The sequence below is a fragment of the Triturus cristatus genome, chromosome 9 (genome assembly GCF_964204655.1).
Source record: "Triturus cristatus chromosome 9, aTriCri1.1, whole genome shotgun sequence".
NCBI lineage: Eukaryota > Metazoa > Chordata > Amphibia > Caudata > Salamandridae > Triturus > Triturus cristatus.
The window spans coordinates 1041650138-1041672092 of record NC_140592.1 but is presented as its reverse complement, the minus strand read 5'-3'; the positions used below and the strand labels follow the sequence as shown (position 1 = coordinate 1041672092).

The 21955-nt window shown below is 44.8% G+C and overlaps 1 protein-coding gene across 5 annotated transcripts in view; it reads left to right on the top strand.

The window, feature by feature from the left end:
* Window positions 1-21955, top strand: part of BAHD1 (bromo adjacent homology domain containing 1) — a 571779-nt gene that overhangs the window by 412268 nt on the left and 137556 nt on the right. For all 5 annotated transcript variants that reach the window (XM_085626871.1, XM_085626872.1, XM_085626875.1 and 2 more), the window contains exon 3: window positions 16799-17172. In XM_085626871.1, the coding sequence (XP_085482997.1) occupies window positions 16799-17172 (374 nt within the window). The remainder of the gene's footprint in view (window positions 1-16798; window positions 17173-21955) is intronic.

Below are 21955 nucleotides of genomic sequence, written 5' to 3'. Positions count from 1 at the left end.
TGCTTGGCCAGATTATGTGATCATGGGTAATGACTTTATTTTACTCTGCCTCCTTTATTCATTATTACATGTGAGAGCACCTTTGAATATGTAAGTTCAGAATGAGTGCTGTTCCCAAATTTCCGTGGAAACAAAGCCCTTGAACATCGGTTTCTGACATTTTGGGTGGATTTTCTTAAGCACAATATTGGGCATCTGTGACGTAATATTCTACTTGAGTAGGATGTATAACTGCAAGGACACCCTCTTTTAATATTGTACACACATAAAGAGACCCATTGGCGTGTACAAGTCAGTCCTAGACTTACACATTTTTGTATGTATTGGCCCCCTGGTTTAACTCTAAAGGTACACCGCATGCTCCACGGGAAGTGTTGGCACAGCTTCAGGGTCTCAGCGGAAGTGAGATGCGTTCTCTGTGGGAGTTGCTTCTGTGATCTCCTTAGAATAACAGCTCATTACAAAACACACTCTAGATGGATGACGTACATTTAGCAATATAGCAGTTCCTTCAGCGCTACTGCCAATTCGTTCCCTCTAAAAATGAACAGAACGCTTTAGACTTTTGCTCTTCCTCTGACGCGTTTCCCAGGCATGCTCGCTCGCTCGCTCTCTCTCTCGCTTTCTCTCTCTCTCTCGCTTTCTCTCTCTCTCTCTCTCTCTCTCTCTCTCTCACACCCCCCCCCCCCCTTCGTCTCTCACTTTCTCTCTTCCCTCTCTCTCTTTACCAGGTGCAGAGGAGTGCAGTAACCTGCCCTCCACTTACTCGCAGAACTAAGACACCATCACGTGACGTAACTTTGTTTTTGTACGTAACATAAATATATCCTTAAAATTTGACGAGGATACTGAACACACCACAAGGTTGAAGCATCCCATTGTATTGCGCCTCTTGCTACATTGGGGAGTAGCCACGGGGCCTTGGTTCACAAGGTTATTAATGGGGTTGGAATCAGATGATCCAGTTATTTATTATAAATGTGAAGGCACTGCTGTTGGACTGCAGGCCCACTTTTGAAACGTGTTCCATATTGACACTTTCAGCAAACTTTCAGTGTTAAGATATTATAGAATTTAGTTTGTGCGGAATCTCCTGTTAAACCAGTGTAATTCACGCAATTTCCTGATACGCTACTAACGCAAAATGTTGGAAAATATGTGCGCGCACAATGTAGCACTCGATTAGGCTTCAGAGAACTGTCTCGAGCTCAAAATCACTCACAGGAGACACGTTCGAACGGAAAGTGCGTTGTGAGACATTTTCTTTGCTGACCAACGCTAGCTCAAGTGACTTAGGAATGTGAGGTATGCCATTAAGTTTAACTTTTCACTCGAGATACCCACAGCGGAATTTTGGGCAGTATGGCTGTCATTTCACCTAATTTTTCTGACGTTTTACGTAGTTTGGGGATCAAAAAAATAAGAGATCTTACAGATATCAACTCGAAGGAATTCAAAACTTAGATGCAAATTTGCTTTTATGCCCAGGTTAACCCTCAGGGTATTGTACCATACCACTCTTGTAGTTATTTTAACATCATGTGTTTGTTGAAGCTTTAAGCGTTTTATTTCAGTGTTTAAACCAATTCCAGCTCCTCTTATGGAACGGAGTCTTTTTGTTTGGTTTGTGTGTCTGTCTGCCTGTCTTTGTTTGTTGTCCAACAGGTCTGGTTGTTAAGACTCAGTGATGATTGACTTGAAATCTGTGGCCCTTTTCATTGTGATCCACACAAGAAGGTCCAACGGGCAGTAAAGAAACATTGGAAGCTTGTTGAAATCTGCTTTGTCATTCATTTGAAATGGGACAGTATTCAATGCACCGTAGAAGCCATCAGGGACAGAGTAATGTGTAGAGTTTCCTGTACTAGGTTAAGTGTGCACCATTCATCTTTCAGGCCTATTTCCTGCAAACAATAAACCGCCACCACGTCTTTCACCATGGCAGAGTACACCTTTATGTGGTTACCAGGGTGTGTACTAGGAATGGGCTTCTTTCTGAAAGCTACCAGTATTATTCAGGCCAGACTAAAATGCGTTTAATACAAATATCAGTGCAGCCCGTCCCACAGTCATAAAAAACGATAAAACGGTCAGCTTAAAAGCATTGAAAATGATGAATCACAACGCTTGTGATGCTTTCAGTTTTTAACTCCTACCAAACATTGGGAAAAGGGCCCTGCACTTAGGAAAGTACGAATGGTACAAAATGCAAAACAGCCGAGCGAAATATGGATCTTACGTAGCTAGCCATCAATAAAATCATCTACAAAGTAACACGTTCGGCTCCTCAGTCTTTTAAGATACAGTTTATGGACTGCAAATCTTTTTTCGAGGAACTTGTTTGTGTAAAATGTATCAATTCCTAATGTTCAGGAACAAGAAAACATTTCTGAGGTATAAATTATGAATAAAGAACACTGTATTTTAATAGTGAGCTATCTAAGAGAAAGTATTGACAGCCTTTTCTATAGAAAGCCCACCCTTAAAGCTCTACTCTAGTATTCTTTCCCTAATTTCTCTTTGTCAAGGATAGTATAACAACCAATATGAGCACTACATTTTTGTTTATTTTTTCTTAGTGAAACTCAGAACAGTTTGAACTATTCTATATTTATTTATTTTAGTTTCTTTGCCTAGCACTTTGACGTTTGATCATTCCATTGAACTCTAGGAAGAGTAGCCCATCTCATTGCAAATTGGAAATTATGACACTCATCTAATTCCTACCGACAAGGCTGGCTGTTGATTAGTTACTTGTTTATGTATCATCAAGAAAGTGGGTGGTAATAGCTCTTGAAAGGCCTGATTAGTTTCTCAAGGCGGATGTTTAGAAGATGTACTTGCCATAATCCCCCTTTTCTTCCAGCATACAGAAGTTATTCCTACTCATTTTATTCACTGTTTTCTGTCTTTCATTTCGTCAGCTTTTCTTATCTCCCTGATATTTTCATGTCTTGAGTACGCTGTTTCTATCCAAGTTATGCTTGAAAATGTTGTACCTCCTTTTTGACTGACCAAAGAGACTTTTTTCTCTCTGGGAACACCCTCTTAGCCCTACTTATTATCAATGCCTCTCTCACTCAGGGCAGCTTCCCAGAAGCTCTCAAGACTGACCAGATTGTCCCACTCCTAAAGAAATCGACAGCAAGCCTCGATTACCTCGCCAACTACCAACCCATCGCTCGCTTACCATTCATCGGCACAAAAATTGACATAGCAGTCTATTTTCAACTCCAAGATCACATCAGTGCGAACTATCTCCTACATAACTACTAGTCTGGCTTAAGATCACGCTGCTGCATGGAGACTGCTACCTTATGCATCATAGATGATGCTCTCTTGACCACAGATGAAAATAACCCCAGCCTCCGGAAATTGCTCGACCTATCAGCTGCCTTCAACACAATTGACTAGCCCCCCCTCATAAACTCCTTGGCGTCTCAAATGGGATTCACCAGCAATGTCCTTCACTGGTTCTCCTACCTTTCCAGTCTCCAGATCACCAAAGACCCAACATCCAGATCACAATATGGTCTTTTGTCATCTTCAACCTTTACATGGGGCCACTTGGTACTTTATTCACGGAAAACAGTATCAAGATTCACCAGTATGAGGCTGATGCACGACTGTACTTGAAAGTCTTCTCTGCTTCAGACATCCAACACCTCAAACACTGCTCGCACATCCTCCAGACTTGGATGCCCAGGGCCTCTCTAAAGCTCAACCCAACTAAGACAAAATTCCTGTTATTTTCCAAGACCAACAAACCAGAACCAGTACACAACTATCTCAATGACAGACCTTGATGGCTTTAAACCCCTACATTTGCTGGATTCCAAGTCTCTTGTATTCAACCTGGACACCAACCTCACCCTCAAGAAACACATTGCCAAAAAACCTCAAAGATGACCTTGTATCAATTCTGTGTTCTAAAGAAAATTAAACCGTTTCTTCCAGGGAACGTCTTCAGAACTACTGTTTAGTCACTCATACTCTCTCTTCTGGACATGTAATGCCTACTATATGGCCTCCCAGACTCCACACTGACACCCCTTAAGAGCATCTTACACACCGCAACACATCTCAATCAGGGCCTGAAAAATATGAACACATCACCCCCATCCTGATGGAACTCATTGGATCCTTTTGCTGGCCCTTCACCATTATAAAAAAACACAGCTGCATCATTTCAAGCCATCACAATCCGTACCCCGCTTATCTTGCAGATCAGCTCAGTGTCTGTGTCTCTGGTGGGTCTACAGCACTCTGTGAAACTGCAGTCTGAGTGTAAAAAAGAAGAAAAACAAGGCATCAGGCCCTTTATATCTATGCATCCAGGACCTGAAACAACATTCCTATCCATCCGAGCCGCTCCAACATTGCTCCAGTTTAGCAGAGAGTGGAAGAATCCTCTTTTTACAGAATGCGTTAACCATTCACACCCCAACTTACTCTCCTATTACTTGTTGACTTTATGCTTGTCTTTGACCATGTACCGAACTGCACTGCCTTTTAGCAATGTACACGCTTTAGAAATAACATATACATGCATACAATACATACCACAGTTCACATAACTACAACTGTTTTGAGATTCCTGCAGTCCATAAAGTTGTGTGCTGGGATACCGCTCTAATGTTCAGTGTGTTGCAGTCCATAGTTCAAAAGTTCCAAGGTAGCCCTGCTCCACAATTCTGCTTTTGTTTCTGACTCTTTTTTACTTCTTTTGTTATTTACAAAGTAATTGTTTCTCTGACATCACTGGCAAATAGATATTGCAAACACCGATGATCTCATTTCTTGTTTTCTTCGTAATGTTCACCACTAAAACAATCACTGATCCATCAGTGCAAAAGAGACCTGGGCTTCCTACTTCCAAATTAACCCCTTCCATCTTCACATACATACTGCTTTAGATGATGCTGTAAGGCAGTTTAATATATCCACGAGGGATTGTCAAGAAGCCCCAGCACCTTAGGTTTCAGTGGTTTTCCAATAAAATACACGTGTTCTTGTTTAAAAAAAAATCTGTGGGGGCGTGGCCAAGATGGTGGGCAGTTAGGACACAGGATTGTATCCCTCCGGCGCCGCCACTCTTTTGCCGTGTATTAGCGCCCATTACCGGTTCTTCAGGGCACTGTAAAGGAACCGGGTGGCATCCGTGAGTGGCAACGTACCTGCATGCCAAGTTTCCAGAGGCGCCGCTGACCACGGCAGGAGTCGAGCTCGCAGACCGGAGCGGATTCGCGGCAGGCGGTGCAGGAGGGCCCACAGCCGGATGGAGCGCCCGAGCGGAGTGCCCCAATAGGGGAGGAGCACGGAGCTGCAGAGTTGAAGGCGCCATCTGGTGAGGAGCACAGAGAGGTCTTCGAGTCCTGTGGAGTGGTGCCGGCACTGAAGCTGATCTGCGACAAGCGTGGGCTGGCTGCACAGCAGAGGCTGGCTGCACAGCGGAGGCCAGACAGAAGATTGGCGCGGGAGCCGCCATTTTGTGGAGAGGCGCCATTTCGGCCATTGCCTGCAATGCTGTATTGGCCATCGGCGGCGGAGGCCACTCGCATACGCCAGACAGTCAGGGGCCCTCACCTCCGGCCTAGCGCAACCCCGGGAGACGAGGTGAGTCCTGGTACGAGCAGGGGGGATCGGCGAGGTGGGCACTCTTGGGGCCGAGTCCCGGGGTTGCCTTGGAGTACTGGAGGGCTCCGGGGGGCTGCCCCGGCCCACAGAATGACGGCCCGCCACAGATGACATCGGCGGCAACTGCCATCCATCTGTGCTGCACGGGCGAGGCGCCCCACATCGGGTGTAGCGGAACCCCAGGAGACGGGATAGGCCTCAATATGTGCTGGGAGGAGTGGCGCATTGTATATCCTGCGTGTTGAGGCCCAGTGCTGCACTGGATGGCCCTGGGTAGGCGCAGATAGCCTAGACAACAGCACAGGACTTGCGAAGCAGGGCAGACAGCAGCTCGCTGCCCATAAGACGGTGAGGCTCAGCAGCGTGCAGCAGGAGTGCCGGGCGGTCTCCCTTGGGCCTGCCAAGACTAGATCGGCAGGAGCCTGTGATAGGCTGCAAAGCGCCTGGGTGGTGTAGCGAGTGGACCCCGGCCCGGACGCCGCAGCGCCCCCAGGACAGGATTCCCCTGGTGGAGGCCCATAACCCGGTAAGGAGGGTGTACCTCGCCGAGTGGGGCTGGTGCACGTGAATAGCCTTGCTTTAGACTTGATCCTTGGGCACAGGCCCAGCTTTAGGAGCTGGTTTTTCTGCGGGCTTCTCTGGGACCGCACGTGGGGGCAGCAGTAATGGCGGCCCTCCCCCATGTTCAACGACAAGCTTGGATGGTACGAGCCTGATTCCAACAGGTGTGAGTAGGCCTGACTGGGCCTGAAGAGTCACAGCGAGTTAGTGGTGCAGTACTCCCTGGGCCTGGACTGGGAGGTGCACGAGGCTGACCTGTCGGGCTAGGAGAACGGACAGACAGTGCGCGCGACATGGCTGCAGCTCGCACCAAGAAAGAGGAAACTCTGAAGTAGATGCTCATGAAGCCCTCTGGGTCCACCACACCGGCAGCCAAGAGGCACGAAGGGGCGCTGGAAGGAGGTGATGGCCCGGCCACTAAGACCTTTATGATGGAACTATTCTCTGCCATTAAGGAAGATATCCAAGACCTCAAAGGCCAGCTCTCTGCCGATCTCAGGGAGTTGAGGCGTGATATTGAGGAGGTGGGAGAACGGGTAGCTACTCTGGAAGAGCATGAACTCAGCTGGGACGAGAAACTCCACCAGATGCAACAAGATCTAGATGTTGTTCCTGGAGGCGGAGTAGATCTACAGGCACATGCCGAAGATCTTGAGAAACGCTCTCGGCGGAACAACGTTCGGATTCGTGGTGTTCCCTGGCGAGAGGAGGGAGATGATCTCCGGTCTTTCTTCAGGGCACTGTTCCTGCAGATATTGGGTGAAGACAACTCGAAGGACATACAACTGGACCGCGTCAATAGGGTGGGCCTCCCCCGAGGAGACAAAGCGCCGCCTCCGGACATACTTGTGTGTCCATAACTTCCAACTCAAAGAAAGATTAATTCGTAAAGCACGGGAGGCTCACCCGATCCAGTTCCAGGGTCAGACACCAGCTATTTTTCAAGATCTGGCGGCATCTATGTTAATCAAACAGCGAGAATTCAGGGTGGTCACCTCCTTTCTTGGTGAGCAAGGCATTCCATATTCCTGGGGCCATCCCTTCCACATCATATTCACGTTACAGGGGAAATTGCGACAAATTTGTTCTCTTACTGAGGCACTTGAAGTGCTGGGCCTTGATACCACGACGACAGCGTAGCAGACAGAGAGGTCCAGAGAACATGCTCCTCGCCGATCCACATGATGGCAGCTGGTTGGCAAAACGGCCTCCAAACTGAAGCTCAATCCAGCCACGATGGCCAAGGGGCGAGATGCAGTGCTCTCCTCTCTCTCGCAGCCCTCAGAGCGCCCGGCTACTCCATGAACTGCGCAACTGAACTATGCCGGATGGGGTGAGGTAGCAGGCTGCCAGGGGGCACGGGCGGATGTCTCTGATGCAGGCTTCATGCTTGCGGTTTGGGACAGAGCGCGCTCTCCACCCTACCTGTTAAAGAGAGAGCCTTGACCTTCCTGGTTATCCATCCCTCGATGAACTTTTGTCTTCCCTTGCTCTCAGTTGATGTTTTCCGACATGTTTTCTTTTTGATGCTACTTCAGGTTGTTGGTGTTTCTTTTTGGGGTTTCCGCACCAGTCAGTCCTCCTTTCATGTCTCCCCGCTGAGGCGAAGGGGCCTCCGGAGCAATGCTGGCCCAGATAGCGGGATGCGGGAAAAGCAGATCGTCGCGCATATACACAATCCCGATGGGAAAAGCTCTTAAGATAGTTAGCCTGAATGTGCAGGGTCTAAACAACCCCGTGAAAAGATCAACCATTCTCTCCTTGCTGGAAAATTCTGGGGGGATATACGTCTTCTCCAGGAGACGCACCTTCTTTCTAAGGACAACCCACAAATGCGCACTAGACGTTTTCCACAACAATTCTAGTCTACGGGCCCATCCAAGAAAAATGGGGTAGCGATCTTAGTCAGGGCGCACTTCACGGGTAAGGTTATAGCAACTGTAGCGGAAATTAAGGGGCGTTTGCTGGCAGTTAGGGTGCAGTGGGGTGGTTCACACATTACACTGGCCTCACTCTATGCTCCCAACACACAACAGGAATCCTTTATCATTACGGCCCTCACAGAGGTACTCGTGACACACGACACAGCGATACTAATAGGGGGGACTTTAACTTAGTGATGGACGCTGATTTAGACAGATCAGGGCAAAGGTCGAATCAGGCTGGGGTATTCTCCTCCCAGGGCAGGCAGTGGCTAGTGGACAATGGCCTGCATGACGTTTGGCGTGCCCGACAACGCGGGTTGAAGGACTACACTTACTACTCCGCGGCCCACAAAACGTATGCACGGCTTGACCATTTTCTGGCTTCTACTTCCTTAGCGCGTCCGTGCACACCGCTACTATCGAACCCAGGTCCTTATCCGATCACGCACTCATCGCTATACATGTCCATGCGCAGCCCTCACATGCGGTGCCCCCTGGTTGGCGCACACGGGAGAGGCTCCTGCATTCCTCCGAAACAGTGAAGCACATTAAACAAAAATTAGTTAACTATCTGCAGCTTAATGATGTGGGCTCAGCGTCGTTGTCGGCGGTTTGGGAAGCTCTGAAGTTGGTCATCAAGGGTGAATTCATCGCCTTCTCTGCAGCTGAAAACAAATTATGGAAGGAGAAGCACAGTGAATTAGAGAAAGGAGTAGCAGAACTAGAATCCATACATAAAAGAACTGGGGCGCCAAGGGTGTGGAGGGAGCTGGAGAAATGCAGGCGTCTTCTGAAGCACCTGGACCTCGATAGGGCTGAACATGCTCTTCTTAGACTCCGCCATAAATTCTATCTTAGCAGTGATAAGTGTGGCAGGCTCCTGGCCCAGAGGCTGCAGGCAAAAACACAGGCGACTATGAGACTAGAGATCGGACGGTGGAGGAACAGAGTGCAGAAACACATAGTGGAAGCATTCTGCTCCTTCTATTGCACCGTATACACTGGACAGGACCCACCAACACAGGACCCTTTCTTATAATTGGACACCTGTGCGATTTCTCCTCTCTCTAAAACGACAGCAGAACTGCTTGATTCCGCCATTCGCGCGGAGGAAGTGATCCCAGCTATATCCCGATTGAAACTAGGCAAGTCGCCGGACCCTGACAGCTATTCAGCCCTTTTTTTCAAATTCTTCTGTTGTGAGCTGGCTCCTTTTTTAACTAAACTGTTTAACTCCTTTCTGGAGACGAGGCGGTGACACCTTCCATGTCGGAGGCAGCTATTTCTGTTATTCTGAAGCCCTCCAAAGATCCAAGAGACTGTGGGTCTTACCGGCCCATATCTCTCCCAAATCTAGACGCAAAGATCTTTGCCAGTATCCTTGCGGCACAATTGAATCCCCTAATGGCAGACCTAATTTACCCCGACCAAGCAGGTTTTATCCCTACCAGACAAGGGGGGACAATACGAAGCGCCTCTTCGACCTCATGGACAGCATACAGAGGTCAGGTAGACAGGCTTTCTTCCTATCTTTTGATGCCGAAAAGGCATTCAACAGAGTGCCTGTTTGATACTCTGCGCTGCTTTGGGTTTGGGGAGAACTACATCAAATGGATCAACTGCATCTATAGCGCGCCCAGGGCTTTTGTGAGGGTAAATGGCACCAGATCAGGTACTTTCTCAATATCGCGGGGGACACGGCAGGGTTGTCCTCTGTCCCCCCTTTTATTTGCGCTCTACATGGAGCCACTGGCCCAACGCATTAGAGCGGACCTGCACATCGAAGGCCTGAAATTCGGGGCTGACGTTCACAAGATCAGTCTATATGCTGACAATGTGATTTTTGTCTCTCACCAATCATCAAACGACCTTGCCGGCTCTTCTTGAGGATCTGTTCACATTTGGGGAGGTATCTGGGTTCAAACTCAACCTGGGCAAATCACACATCCTGAACCTATCGATCCCACCAGCTATAGTAGCCGGCCTGCAGCAGCAATTCTCGCTTCAGTGGACCCAGCAAAACATAACATACTTTGGTATACGCCTGGCGCCGACCATTGCCCGTACAGTAGCTCTAAACTATGTGACTTTATTAGAACACACGGCCAAAGCGCTGGATGCTTGGGCCAGACTGCGATTGGCTTGGTTTGGGAGGATTGCTGCGGTCAGAATGACAGTTCTCCAGCGCATCCTTTATATATTTCAGGCGATCCCTGTTGCGCCTCCGTCAAGGGTGTTGGTTCAATTGCAGACCCTTATCAATAAATTTGTATGGGGAGGTAAGAAACCACGCCTCTCGTTAACTCAAATGGTCCGTCCGAAGACTGAAGGGGGGGTGGGGTCCTTTGATTAGTAGCTACTACCAAGCGTCCTGCCTTCGCTAAATTGTTGAATGGAACAGACCCTTGTCTGGTAAGCACTGGAACTTTATGGACCAGGCAGCAGCTGGAATGAACATATGGAGGGAGCTCTGGTTGCCACGCAAGCACAGGGCCTGGGGGCTATACTCCTCACCAGTCACTTCCCCAGCACTGAAGGTATGGGATCGGGTGGTCATTAAAAAGGGTTGGACGAACTTTCCCTCGCCTATGACTCCCATTGTAGATAACCCAGACTTCCCCCCCCAGGGGAGGCCTCGGTGGTGTTCCAACGATGGAGAGAGGAAGGAATCAAGTGAGTGGGATCTCTCTTTGACACAGAAGGTCTGGCCCCATTTGCTCAGCTTGGGCATGACTACAATCTCCTTGCGACTGATGAATATGCATATCGCCAACTATATCACTGGGTCACCATGCCCCCAATTACAATAGAATGTCCCGATCTCTTACCTCATTTGAAAAATGGCTGCTCAGCAAACGGGATGATCGTCGCCTTATCTCTGAGCTGTACGCTATGCTTGTGCAACCCGCTGAACAGCGCAGGAATGCACAAACCCGATGGAAGACGGAGCTGGGCAGGCCACTTTCTGCTTAAAAATGGGAGCATATACTCTACAGAACACACCACACTGCGCACAACACTGCCGGGGCTGAATCCGCATTTAAAGTCTTCCCATACTGGTACTATACCCCAATGCTAATACATAGCTGGGACAAAAGCACATCGGAGTTGTGCTGGAGGGGGTGTGGGATGTCCGGTACCCTGTCGCATTTGTTATGGCACTGTCCCAAACTTCAGCGCTACTGGACTGAGGTTCTTAACAACATTGACGAGGCATTCAACACCGCCTTACCCCGATCTCCGGAGTACACCCTCCTTGGACTGTTCCATTCACGGATCTTTTCATTACGATTTCTGAGAGGCAGGCAAATGGCGCTAGCTTTGTTAGCTGCAAGGCAAGTTATCTTAGCTCTGTGGGCCACAAAGGCCATACCTGAGTTCACAACTTGGTTGCATCACCTGTGGCATGTTTTAGCAATGGAGCGTCTGTCCTTGGTAATGGATGGGAAGGGGAGGTCTACGCCAAATTGTGGGCTCCATTTCTGCAGCTGCTGTCCAAATATATGAGGGAAATCACCTGCCCTAAATATCTGCAAATTCTTAAACTATTGCCACAGGATGTTCAAGTTGCCACACTTCTGAACACAACCTGAGAGGGACAGGCCACCAACCCTACTGCCTGTGGGTCTTGGAGATGATTAGATGGGGTCGACTGGTGTGGAAGGGGTGGGGGGTCAGATAAAAGGGGATTTTGTTTAGGTACGTTTTCCTGGTTGTCTTTTCCTTTTATTTGTCTCCTTTTTCTTATTAATGTGTTTGTCTATTCTAAAAAGTTAGAAGTCCTTGCTCACTATGGAGAGCCACTCCTGACATAACGCTGCCGGCCTCCGGGTTGTTGGCACAAAAGCTGTGTCTTACTGCTTAAGATACACTCTGTCGGCCTGTGGATGTAGGCAGGAGGCTGCGTTTTCGCATTCTGACTCCTTACCAAAAAACAGATTGGTTCTAAAAAAAAATCTGTTAACCCATTATAACGTTGTGGTGCACACTAGTCTGATTAAAGTCTTTTCTTTTTCCAGGCAGTGTAGTTTATAGTCTCTCCCAGATGCTATTGTCCACCTCAAGAACTGTCTTGCCCTTCCACATTTGGAAGCAAACCAACCCAGTGTTGCCTGGCTCTTCATTTAAGCTTCCTTCTAACATATTTATATTCTTTGTGTCTGGTCTGGAATTCATTGCCCCAGGGAAAGTTTGAGTGATGGTTACACAACTCTTCATTTGATACCCCTATCCTTTTTTGCAAGCCTTTGGTGAACTATCATCCCATTAGTCACGGGATACAGCGCATTTCCTCTCAGAACAGCGCCCCTTCACAGGCACCATCTGCCACATCAGCATTGCTTGTGTGGAATATCACTATTTGGGAAGTGTTTCAGAAGATCGAGGTGGGGCACTTCACTTTCAGTCTCCAGGAGTAAAGTGTGCATGAGCATCGAAGGAAAAATTATTTGGCCATACACAACTGATTACACTTTATCACCGGACTTGGAATCCTGTTTTGATCACAAACACCTGTTTGAACCCGAAACCAGATTTGAGTCCTACCAGGACTGAGGATCTGAATCTGTGTCTGCTAATCAAGCATGTTATGTTGACTTGTATATATAGTTGGAGTCTGTAAGGCGCCACCCTCTGGATAAAACTGGTTTCTCCTACACCACTGTCCTTGTTCCAGTGATTGCACATCTGATATGAATCACCTCTTAAAACTAACACTCTACTGCCCAACAAACTGTCCGTTGTTTATTCAGACTCATGCCTGTGATTACCTTGTCACAATGGAAGAAAACCCCCAGAACCAAAGTATATTGCAGACACTAAGCTTCTACACAGGAAGCTGCTGTTCTGTATTGGAATAGCCTTTTCTCTAGTGGAAGTGAATCGTTCACTGACAAACTATCTCTTGTCAACTTGTATGCCATTAAGGTTACAGCCTTGACCCACCTGTTAGAGTAGCCTCTGATCTCTTCCACCCCTCGTTAGCCATACAAACACAGCAATTCTGGCAATATTAGATCCCAGGTACTTTTCCCCAAGTTTCCCACTGCCATTCTAGGTATGGGCAACTTTGTGAAGACTGGTTTTCTACAGATAGGTTGGATCCAGGACAAAAAAGAGGGTATTGCAGTATGTTTCCCTGTGTGACAGAGAGGCTGTCTCTGGTACAAAATTTGAACCATTCTTAAGGACCAAACTGGAAATAATATTAGATAGGCCCTGTAGGAACCACTATTCCCCATGTTGTCTTCTTATAGTAATAGCTACTAGAATATTACCCTCATTTACAGGAGCTTTAACAAGAGTTTCTTGAGAAATTCAAAAGGCATTACCTGTAAAGTAGTTCAGTTCAAATAACTTCAAATAACTGTAAAGTAGATAAAACTGGAGTAAAGGTTATAAGCTGGAATGGATGACAACCTCCCAGTTGGGACAATGAAAAGCCTTAAAGGACGTATACCCACCAGACCACCAAAAAGCTCAATAAATGCCCTAATGTCCGGCCATTTCACCATTGAATTCTAAGGATGGAAGATGTGAGCATACATAATACTGCCTCTGAAGAGACTAGATTTCAAGCTGTGGACCACAGTCACGAGGTTGACTATTTTGTGCCCCATGCCAAGACCGGAATGATGACCATTGTCAGTCATAAACTTTGAGCTTACATCAAAATCTAGAAGTCTCCAAGACAACTATTAAAACCATGGTCAGATCCCCAACTTATGCCCCAAGTTTCCAAGTTGACTAGCTGTGTTTGTAGAAGAAACTATCTCATTCATCTCTAGAAAAGCATTCACTTGATCCTTCTCCCTCTTGATCCCTGCCAGCACATTGAAAATCAGGCAAAGGAAAATAATCCATCCACAATATGTTTAGTAGGGAAAAAAGGTAAGTACCATCATCCTGTAATTGGTGGGTAAACTTGGAAAAATACATATTTTTCCCTTTCCAACATAAACACACACTGAGGGTGGCTTAAGTTGACACATTTTGTTTGACCAAGCCATAATCCAGAAATAAGGGGAAGATTCTGCTCAGGATATCTGCCAAGAAAACTACACGTTACCTGAAGAAGAAAATTAAAATGGAAGGTTCAGCTTTGTCAAGGAGCAGATTTACATTACTTATTCTTAAAAGGGCACTGGTCTGCGTTCCTCCCTGACTTTTTGTATGTGATTTTGACAAATAAAAACTGTTTTCGGACTGGCGAGCCACCAACAGTCAGAGAGACGTCCCTTCCAAAAGGAAGTCTCGGCAACGTCTGCATTCACTTTGCAAGAGCTAGAACAAGTGATCCTTTCCTTATTTCCTTTTCAGGGTTCCTCGTGCTAAATAGATGCTCAGGGTGATTAGATCAATTGTATTATGAGGAATAGTATTCCATTAATGCTAAGCAGGACTATTTCTTGACCATCGAGGAGAGATTGTCCTCTCAAGGTGATTAGATAAATTGCATTATAAAGAATAGTATTCCATTAATGCCAAGAAGGACTATTTATTGACCATTGAGGAGAGATTGTCCTTAGCTATGTTTCCTGCATGTAATTCCTGTTTTTTTGAGAGCTCAGTGCATCGGGTTGTGTGCTTTGCACTTGAACAGTTGATTTCCCTGAAAATGAATCTTCCTAATCGACATCTGAACTTCCTTCACCATCCAGTCTCTTGCTTGTACCTGGCATTTCTGACTACTGACTCAGATGTGTCTTTGATTACCCTTAGCCTGCCAAATGAAAAAACATAATAATGGTGCCTGGACTTGTAACTTGCTGATGAGTTCTGCTAATGTTTATTTTCCTTAAGACCTGAAGATAGTTTTCGGAAGTTTTTAACAATAGAATGCAAGGCATAAATGGCATTGGTAACTGCCCTCGGAGCACAAATCAAGGCAGTGTATTATCTGCTTAGAGCTGGGATCATTTTCTTGCACTTTGGATGAACTGAATCAGCATCCTAATCAGCAATGGTCGAATGGCCTCCTAGGTTAGACGGCAAAGGGTCAAAAGTCTGACTCCTCCGCTTCCTATGGTTAGAGCCTACACATAGGCTTGTTTTGCTTTAAAGTCCTTCCAGATGCATGGATAGTTTAGACAGAAAAGGATGGCTAAACTGTCTAAGTGGGCATTCGCAGATCCACATTCTTTATCAGATAGGTCAGGATTACTGGCTTACGTTCCTTCCTTATACGCACTCCCTTAGGATGGGTTTCCAATTTCTCCTTCTCCTTGACCTTATTAAACTCTAGAGACTACCATGAAGCAAAACAAAGGAACAGACATGGGTATGTTTCTTCTCCTTGTCCTTTTTGCCTTGTCCTTTAAGAGCCTCTCAAGCGATTCCTCATTTAAGTTTTTTTTTACAATTGAACCTGTAAAAAACACATAGAGGATTGGCTGTGATCTCAGCAATCCAATCCTCTTCCTCTGTGGAAGGATACTGTTTCCATTTTCTTTTTTTTCTCCATTACAACCAAGAATCAGGCAGTGGAGAAAAAGAAAATACTAGGCACAATATATTTCTAATATAATGTGTATTAGGGCAGCGCTGTAGACACTACTGTTAAATGCCATAAGAACAATTGTTTTCAGGCGAAACGGACCATTACAGTGTATGGGTGTATAAATATTGCCTTGATCAGGTGTAGGTTTCTTCATTAACGGGGCTGGAGTTAACCAGAAAGCATTCCACTTTGTTTCACATTTCACTCAGTTGCACCTGAGTTAATCGTTCTTACTAAGTGCCTCAAATACCAATTCATTCATCTCTCCCCTTCAGTAGGCAGTCCACCAAAAGCACATGTTGTACTTCTCTTAATCCTTTCCTTCGCCTCAATCCCCTGAGGAGTTAAGATGCATCCTTTTGGAATACTCCTCTCTTGAAATCCTTGAAAGCCATCTAATAGGATAGGCCAGAAGAGGAGCAGAACTTCCCAAGTGTACATGGAGGGTACCCCTCAAACCCCACAGGGACACACTCACATACCCCTATTAATGGAGCAGACAGTGAGAGGCAAAAGGGACAAACAACATTGCATAGAAGACCTTCGCTTGTCACTGAGCAGCTGTTTAATTCCCAAATGCTCCCCCAGCAGGTAATGGCATAGGTAAAACCTATTAATAAATGCCCGGCAAAGGACAAAGTGATAGAAATTGAGAAAGACAAGCTGTGGTGGGGACGCGTCTCATAGAGAATATAAGAAAACATTGGGTTTTAAGGGAGAAGCAGACATTTATGGCACATCCGTAAGTGAGGTGCAATACGAGAAACTAGCTGGCGGACAGAAACCAGAGAGGGAAATTTAATTTGTAAGGCAGCACTATGTCTGTCCTGTGAGGTGGCCAAGTTAGATGTTTAAAGACTGCAAGGAGGAAGATGACTAGTAGATAATTACTCATGATATATTTTTGCTGTGTTGGATAAAAACCATTGGAGTTGGAACTGCTAGAAAATGGGAATTGTCAAAGGTTTGGCCAACCTAACTGGCTGGAAGGAAAGAGACAGTGAATACCATCGTTCTAGTGTCAAGTATTGTTCGGATAAAATTCAAGTTTTGGTACCCTGATTGAAAAATTAAGCTCTTATACCCCTAATGTCAAGATAAGGATACATTATTGTTAGTTTCCATGGTTTACCTGTGTTTGTATTATTTTTACCATTTTCTCTTCTTTCTTTTCCAGAAAGCTGCAAATCTCTGGACCAGCTTGGCCTACCAATCCCTGCAGCAGGGAATCCCATGTCTCCCGCTCACCCACTCTCAGGATGTCCTGTTCCCAGTGTCCCTCCTGCTGCAGAGCCTGTTCCCTACCTACAGACGCCCAACTCCGAACCTCAGATAATGACAACTTTAAAGATGGCACGCGAGTGCCCACAGAGCTCTAAACCCCCCAGCGGCTCCAAATCTGGTTTTCGTAATACTAGCTGCGTTCATTCTGCTGACAGTAAGACATCTAGAAGTCATGCTCATCCAAAACAGCAACGGATCAGCAGGAGAAGAGCAACAAATGGATGGATACCTGTAGGGCCATCATGTGAGAAAGCTGTTTATGTGGTGGTAAGTGCAAGTGAATATATTTTATTGCAGTAAATGATATCTAGTTAGTCAACCGATTGATTTGTTTTCCCTCAAGTTAGGAAACCATACAAAAGAACACCAACTTGTTTCTCAAAATTATACGATTGAATAATTCCTAACATGAAGACAATGGGGGAGGGTGAACGTGAACAAACTGGCTCATGTTAATTCATGGTTTATTTTATTAGAAAGCTAGATCCAGATATGTCCATTCAATTGTGTAAGTGTAAAATTAAGGAAGTGTACCATCTCCCAAAAGGCAGTTAATACCTTAAAAACCCAAACTGTAAGATGGCCTTCTAATGTAAAAACATTGGTTCAAACGTGAACGCAAGTGTACACCGTCATTTAATGCATTAATGTAATACCCACTTGATCAAAAGTTAATAACAAATCTAATAAACCTTATATTAGTGATGGGGTAAGAGAACAATAATGAGGAGTAGTGAGTTTTACAGAACTGTCCTCTGTTTATGAACTGTCAACACACACACGCGCACACACACACACACACACACACACACACCCCTCTCTCTCTCTCTATTCCTCTCTCTCTTAGTTCTAGTTATGATTGGCCAGATGTGTCTGCTTATAGAGTGCATTAAAGCGCTTAATGGTAAGTTACGCTGGGTGTGCTTCTTGCATGGGATAGGAAATTAAAAGCTCTTCTTGGCAACTGAGCAGCATCATGCTGGCGCTGATGGATTGGTTCAGTGGTAAAAGTTTAAAAGCTGTTTCTGTAATCCTAACATATCAGTCGAAGGTAAAGAGATCAGTGATCTCAGAATGAGAGCTGAACAAGTAACCTAAAGTGACTGTAACAATCCACCATGAACAAAGCAGTGATCAAAGATCACTCTTTAAGCACGCAGTCAAATGAAAGGCAAACGTGCAGACCGTTAATACAGAGTAATTGCATGTCACTACTTCAGCATATAATGTTCCATCCCACAATCCTTGACAGTTTGACTGATGGAAGATCAGTCTGTGGAGCATTGAACTCTTGCACATAGTCTCTCTGCTTCTTGATCTGTGGTGGGAAAAAGTACCATAGGAAGAGAGAATGTATCACGTTTTACACAAGAAGAAAACGCTTTAAAAGAATAATGCGAGCAAGGGATTATAACTTACCCATGTATAGACATCCAATGAAAGAAAACACTCTTTACTGCCTAAAGCATCCCCCTTTTACATAGAACAACTCCTTCAACTTCGAATCTGTTAAATGCTGCTAATGACCTCATGTGAAAGTACATTAGATTATTCCCGTTCCATCATTTAGAAAAGAGTTTATTTTGAAAGATCAATTTTCCTCCTTCCTCCATGAATGTCAGCCATTGCAGAAGAACCACCTCTGACAGTGAATGTTCTACATTTTATACATTTTTCTGATTCCCTAATTCCATACCCTGCATGAGAGTATTGCAGTAGTGTTTGATGATCATGAAAGCAGAGATTGGGAAGGCATAATTTTTAAAGCCCAGAGAGTAGACCGAGTACAATCAATCTAAGCGCTGACGACATATCTTAAGCAACACAGAAAATGGCGACTATGAGAGATACATTATTCTGCTATAGTTTTAAATTGAGAAGACCCACCTGGGATGCATTGATCTGTTGCATGTGTAAAAGCAGTGTAGGTGCTTGTAAACTTAGTTATACCTTTATTGCCTGTAGTACATAACACAGACAGTCAAAAGATTCTGCGAGTAATCATAGCGCCCATGCTGTAACGAACATCTCATTTCCGCTAAGTATTTGTCATAATTAATACAAAGGCTCCCTGTTTTCCGTTTTTACGTATTTTTACAGATAAATACGGACAGAAAACTGTGTTTTCTGTTGCATTTATTTTTAAAAGTATATACATTCAGAAAATGGTGCTTCTTTACAGTGACTCTCCATGCTGTCTTTCATGAATTATAGGCCAGCAGCTGAGCAGATGGACAGCTTGGGATATTAAAAACCAGGATGGAATTTCTTTAAATAAGGGCATATGTCAACATACATTTATGGTATAATGCTAGTATTTACCAGTGGATGTATGGTTGTGTTAAGTTTGACAGCTTAAATAGCAAAAACACAACAGAAATCAAAGTATGAGTACACATCTATCAGTTAAATAAATATGGAAATGTACAGTTTTTCAACTTCATTTTTACGTAAAACACAAAATGAATATGGATAAATACAGATAAAGTGACCAAAAAATAAATATGGATAAATACAGACGGAGATGTTAAAAAAATAAATACTATAAAACCGGGAGCCCTAATTATAACCCTTCCCTTCCTCAGTAATAATCATACAGTCTCCACCGAAGTTTGCAATAATAACCATATTAATCCTAGAAAGAAGTCTCGCCTACGAACATCATACTCAGCTTGTTATATCCCAGGAGAACAATCTGAAGCAAATACATTCAACAATGGAGAAACATAACCAAAACATTCCAGTACATATGAAGAGGTTCACAGGGGCTGATCATTAGAGTTTCTTGTCAGATTAATAATACATCACAAACCTCTACAGGGTCCCAGCATTCATTCCAATGGGACGTTTCTCATGACACAGTTAAAGATTACATCAGATAACCCAGGTAAGAGTTTTAGTTTCATGTAAACTGATGTGGCCACCTCAGATTATGATCTTCTTGGTCATAGAGATATTTTGAGACTCTTAGTGGGGTCCTCTCTCTCTGGTTGTTTATGCTACTGTGATCTGGTTAACACTGTTTTAGAGAGCCTGGTACGGTTGGGATCCTGCAGAGTAGGGGTTACACAGGGATGATACTCGGATGATGTTTGCAGTTGGCAGTACCTCCTTTCAATGCAAAGTCTTGCTGCACTGCTTTAGTTAAACCAGGGCAAAACAATGTTTAGACTTTTTGGAACAAAATAGGTTTCAAGGAACACACAGCAGGTGGTATGATTACTCCTCTGTTTGATTAACACGTTGGGCTGTCATGAAAAGTTAAAATAAAACGCAATTGTGATTGATGGAATACTTGCAAAGGGCTTTCCGTCTGACAATTGCTAGAGCTGCATTCTAGTTTATTGTTGTTTTGTCTGCTATGCCACTCCAGACGGGGGCCAGCCATATGTAAATCAGCTTGGTCCAGTTCTAATAGGAACAGTCATCACAGAGCTGCCAGGCTAGGTCACCTCTAGATGGGAGCACTAGCTATCTCAAGTCAGCTTCAGCCTCATTGGCCTCATCAGTGAGGTACAGCTCTAGTTCTATAGCACAATAAGCATGGGACTCAACATGGCAAACTCATTTTACATAGTGTGACACAATGAAACACAAACGTTATGGGTGGAATTCATGTAAAACTCTCAGCTACTGACAGATGCTGAGGTCACAAGTCATATGCAAATCAGACATGGTCCTCCTCCAGTAGTAACAGTTCAAATAGAAATCCCAGGTCAGGTTTCCTCTAGATCGGAAATCAAATGTACCCAGACTAGTTTTGGTGGTGTTGGGCCTCATCAGTGTGGTGCAGCTTGGGTCATAATGTACAGTGAGCGCACTTTCACTGAAGAATCTTGGCGCCTGTAATTCACAGTAGTGCCCAGAGGATGGAGAGCTACTATTTATTGGTGAACAGAAAGGATATCAATTGTCTCTTGAATTGATGCAGATGTACTTCGGCTCGAAGTGCAAAACAAAAGGTGTTCAGGCCCTTGGAGCAGCAACAGAGGCTGCCCTTCCCCAAATGTCACTTTATGAGACCTGGGGAAGATTAACAAATAGTGATGGAGAGAAGCAACACATGATTGGGCTTGTACCTGGAAAAGTGTGTTGCAGTAAACTGGGGTATTTGTTAGAGACCTTTGTGTACTATTACCATTGCTTTATACAAGACATGCAAATCTGATAGGAACCAGTGCAACTGTTTCAGTACTGTCAATAGTAGTCTTGTGATGATTCCCTCAGCTCTGTGTTGAACCAGCTGTCGCTGATATAAACAAGTATTTGGTGCAGCTACATAATTGCATTGCCCTAACACAGCCTCGATAGGACAAAGGCATTGATAAAAAGATGCATCAATGTCAGAAGTTTAATTGCCTAAAATATTGTCTGCCTTAGATACTTGAGTTTTAAACAAGTTCGTCAAGGTATATGCCTAGATTCTAGACTGATGTAGAAGGAGTGAGAACACACCCATCAGAGTGGGTCAGAGGAAAGTGGCGACCTTGGAAGCATCAGGCATAGAAAGTTAGACGCTATCTACTGGTGTGTAAGAGGAGGCAGTTTGATGGCTGGCTTGATCCCAGGCCAACAGATGATTCAGTGAGACCAGAGATTAGTTGTGCATCATTAGCATGCATATTAAAATGACACCTATCTGATGAAACAGTTTAGCCAGTGTGAGTGTATTCATTTTAAACGAACCCCTAAGGGACGTTACATCAGAGATACTTTGATTTTGATTTATAAGGTGAAGAGCACAGTTAAAAAAATATCTTTTAAAAAATAGGATAGTTATTTCAAAATGGTTTCCAAGGTTCCAATTTTGAGGATAGAATGTGGTGGTTGATCATGTTGATAGCATTCGATAGAGGAATGGAATCAGTGTCCCAACATCACCGCCGTCATTGAGAACAGGTATAGCAACTACCTCATTACTCCTCCTTGTGTAGAAGCCTACCTGATAGTAGTCCAGAATATTACTGCATTTAATTAATTCATGCAATTAGGTAAAAACAAATTTCTCCAAAACTTTGTTCAAGAATGGGAGCAGGGATTTAGATCTAAA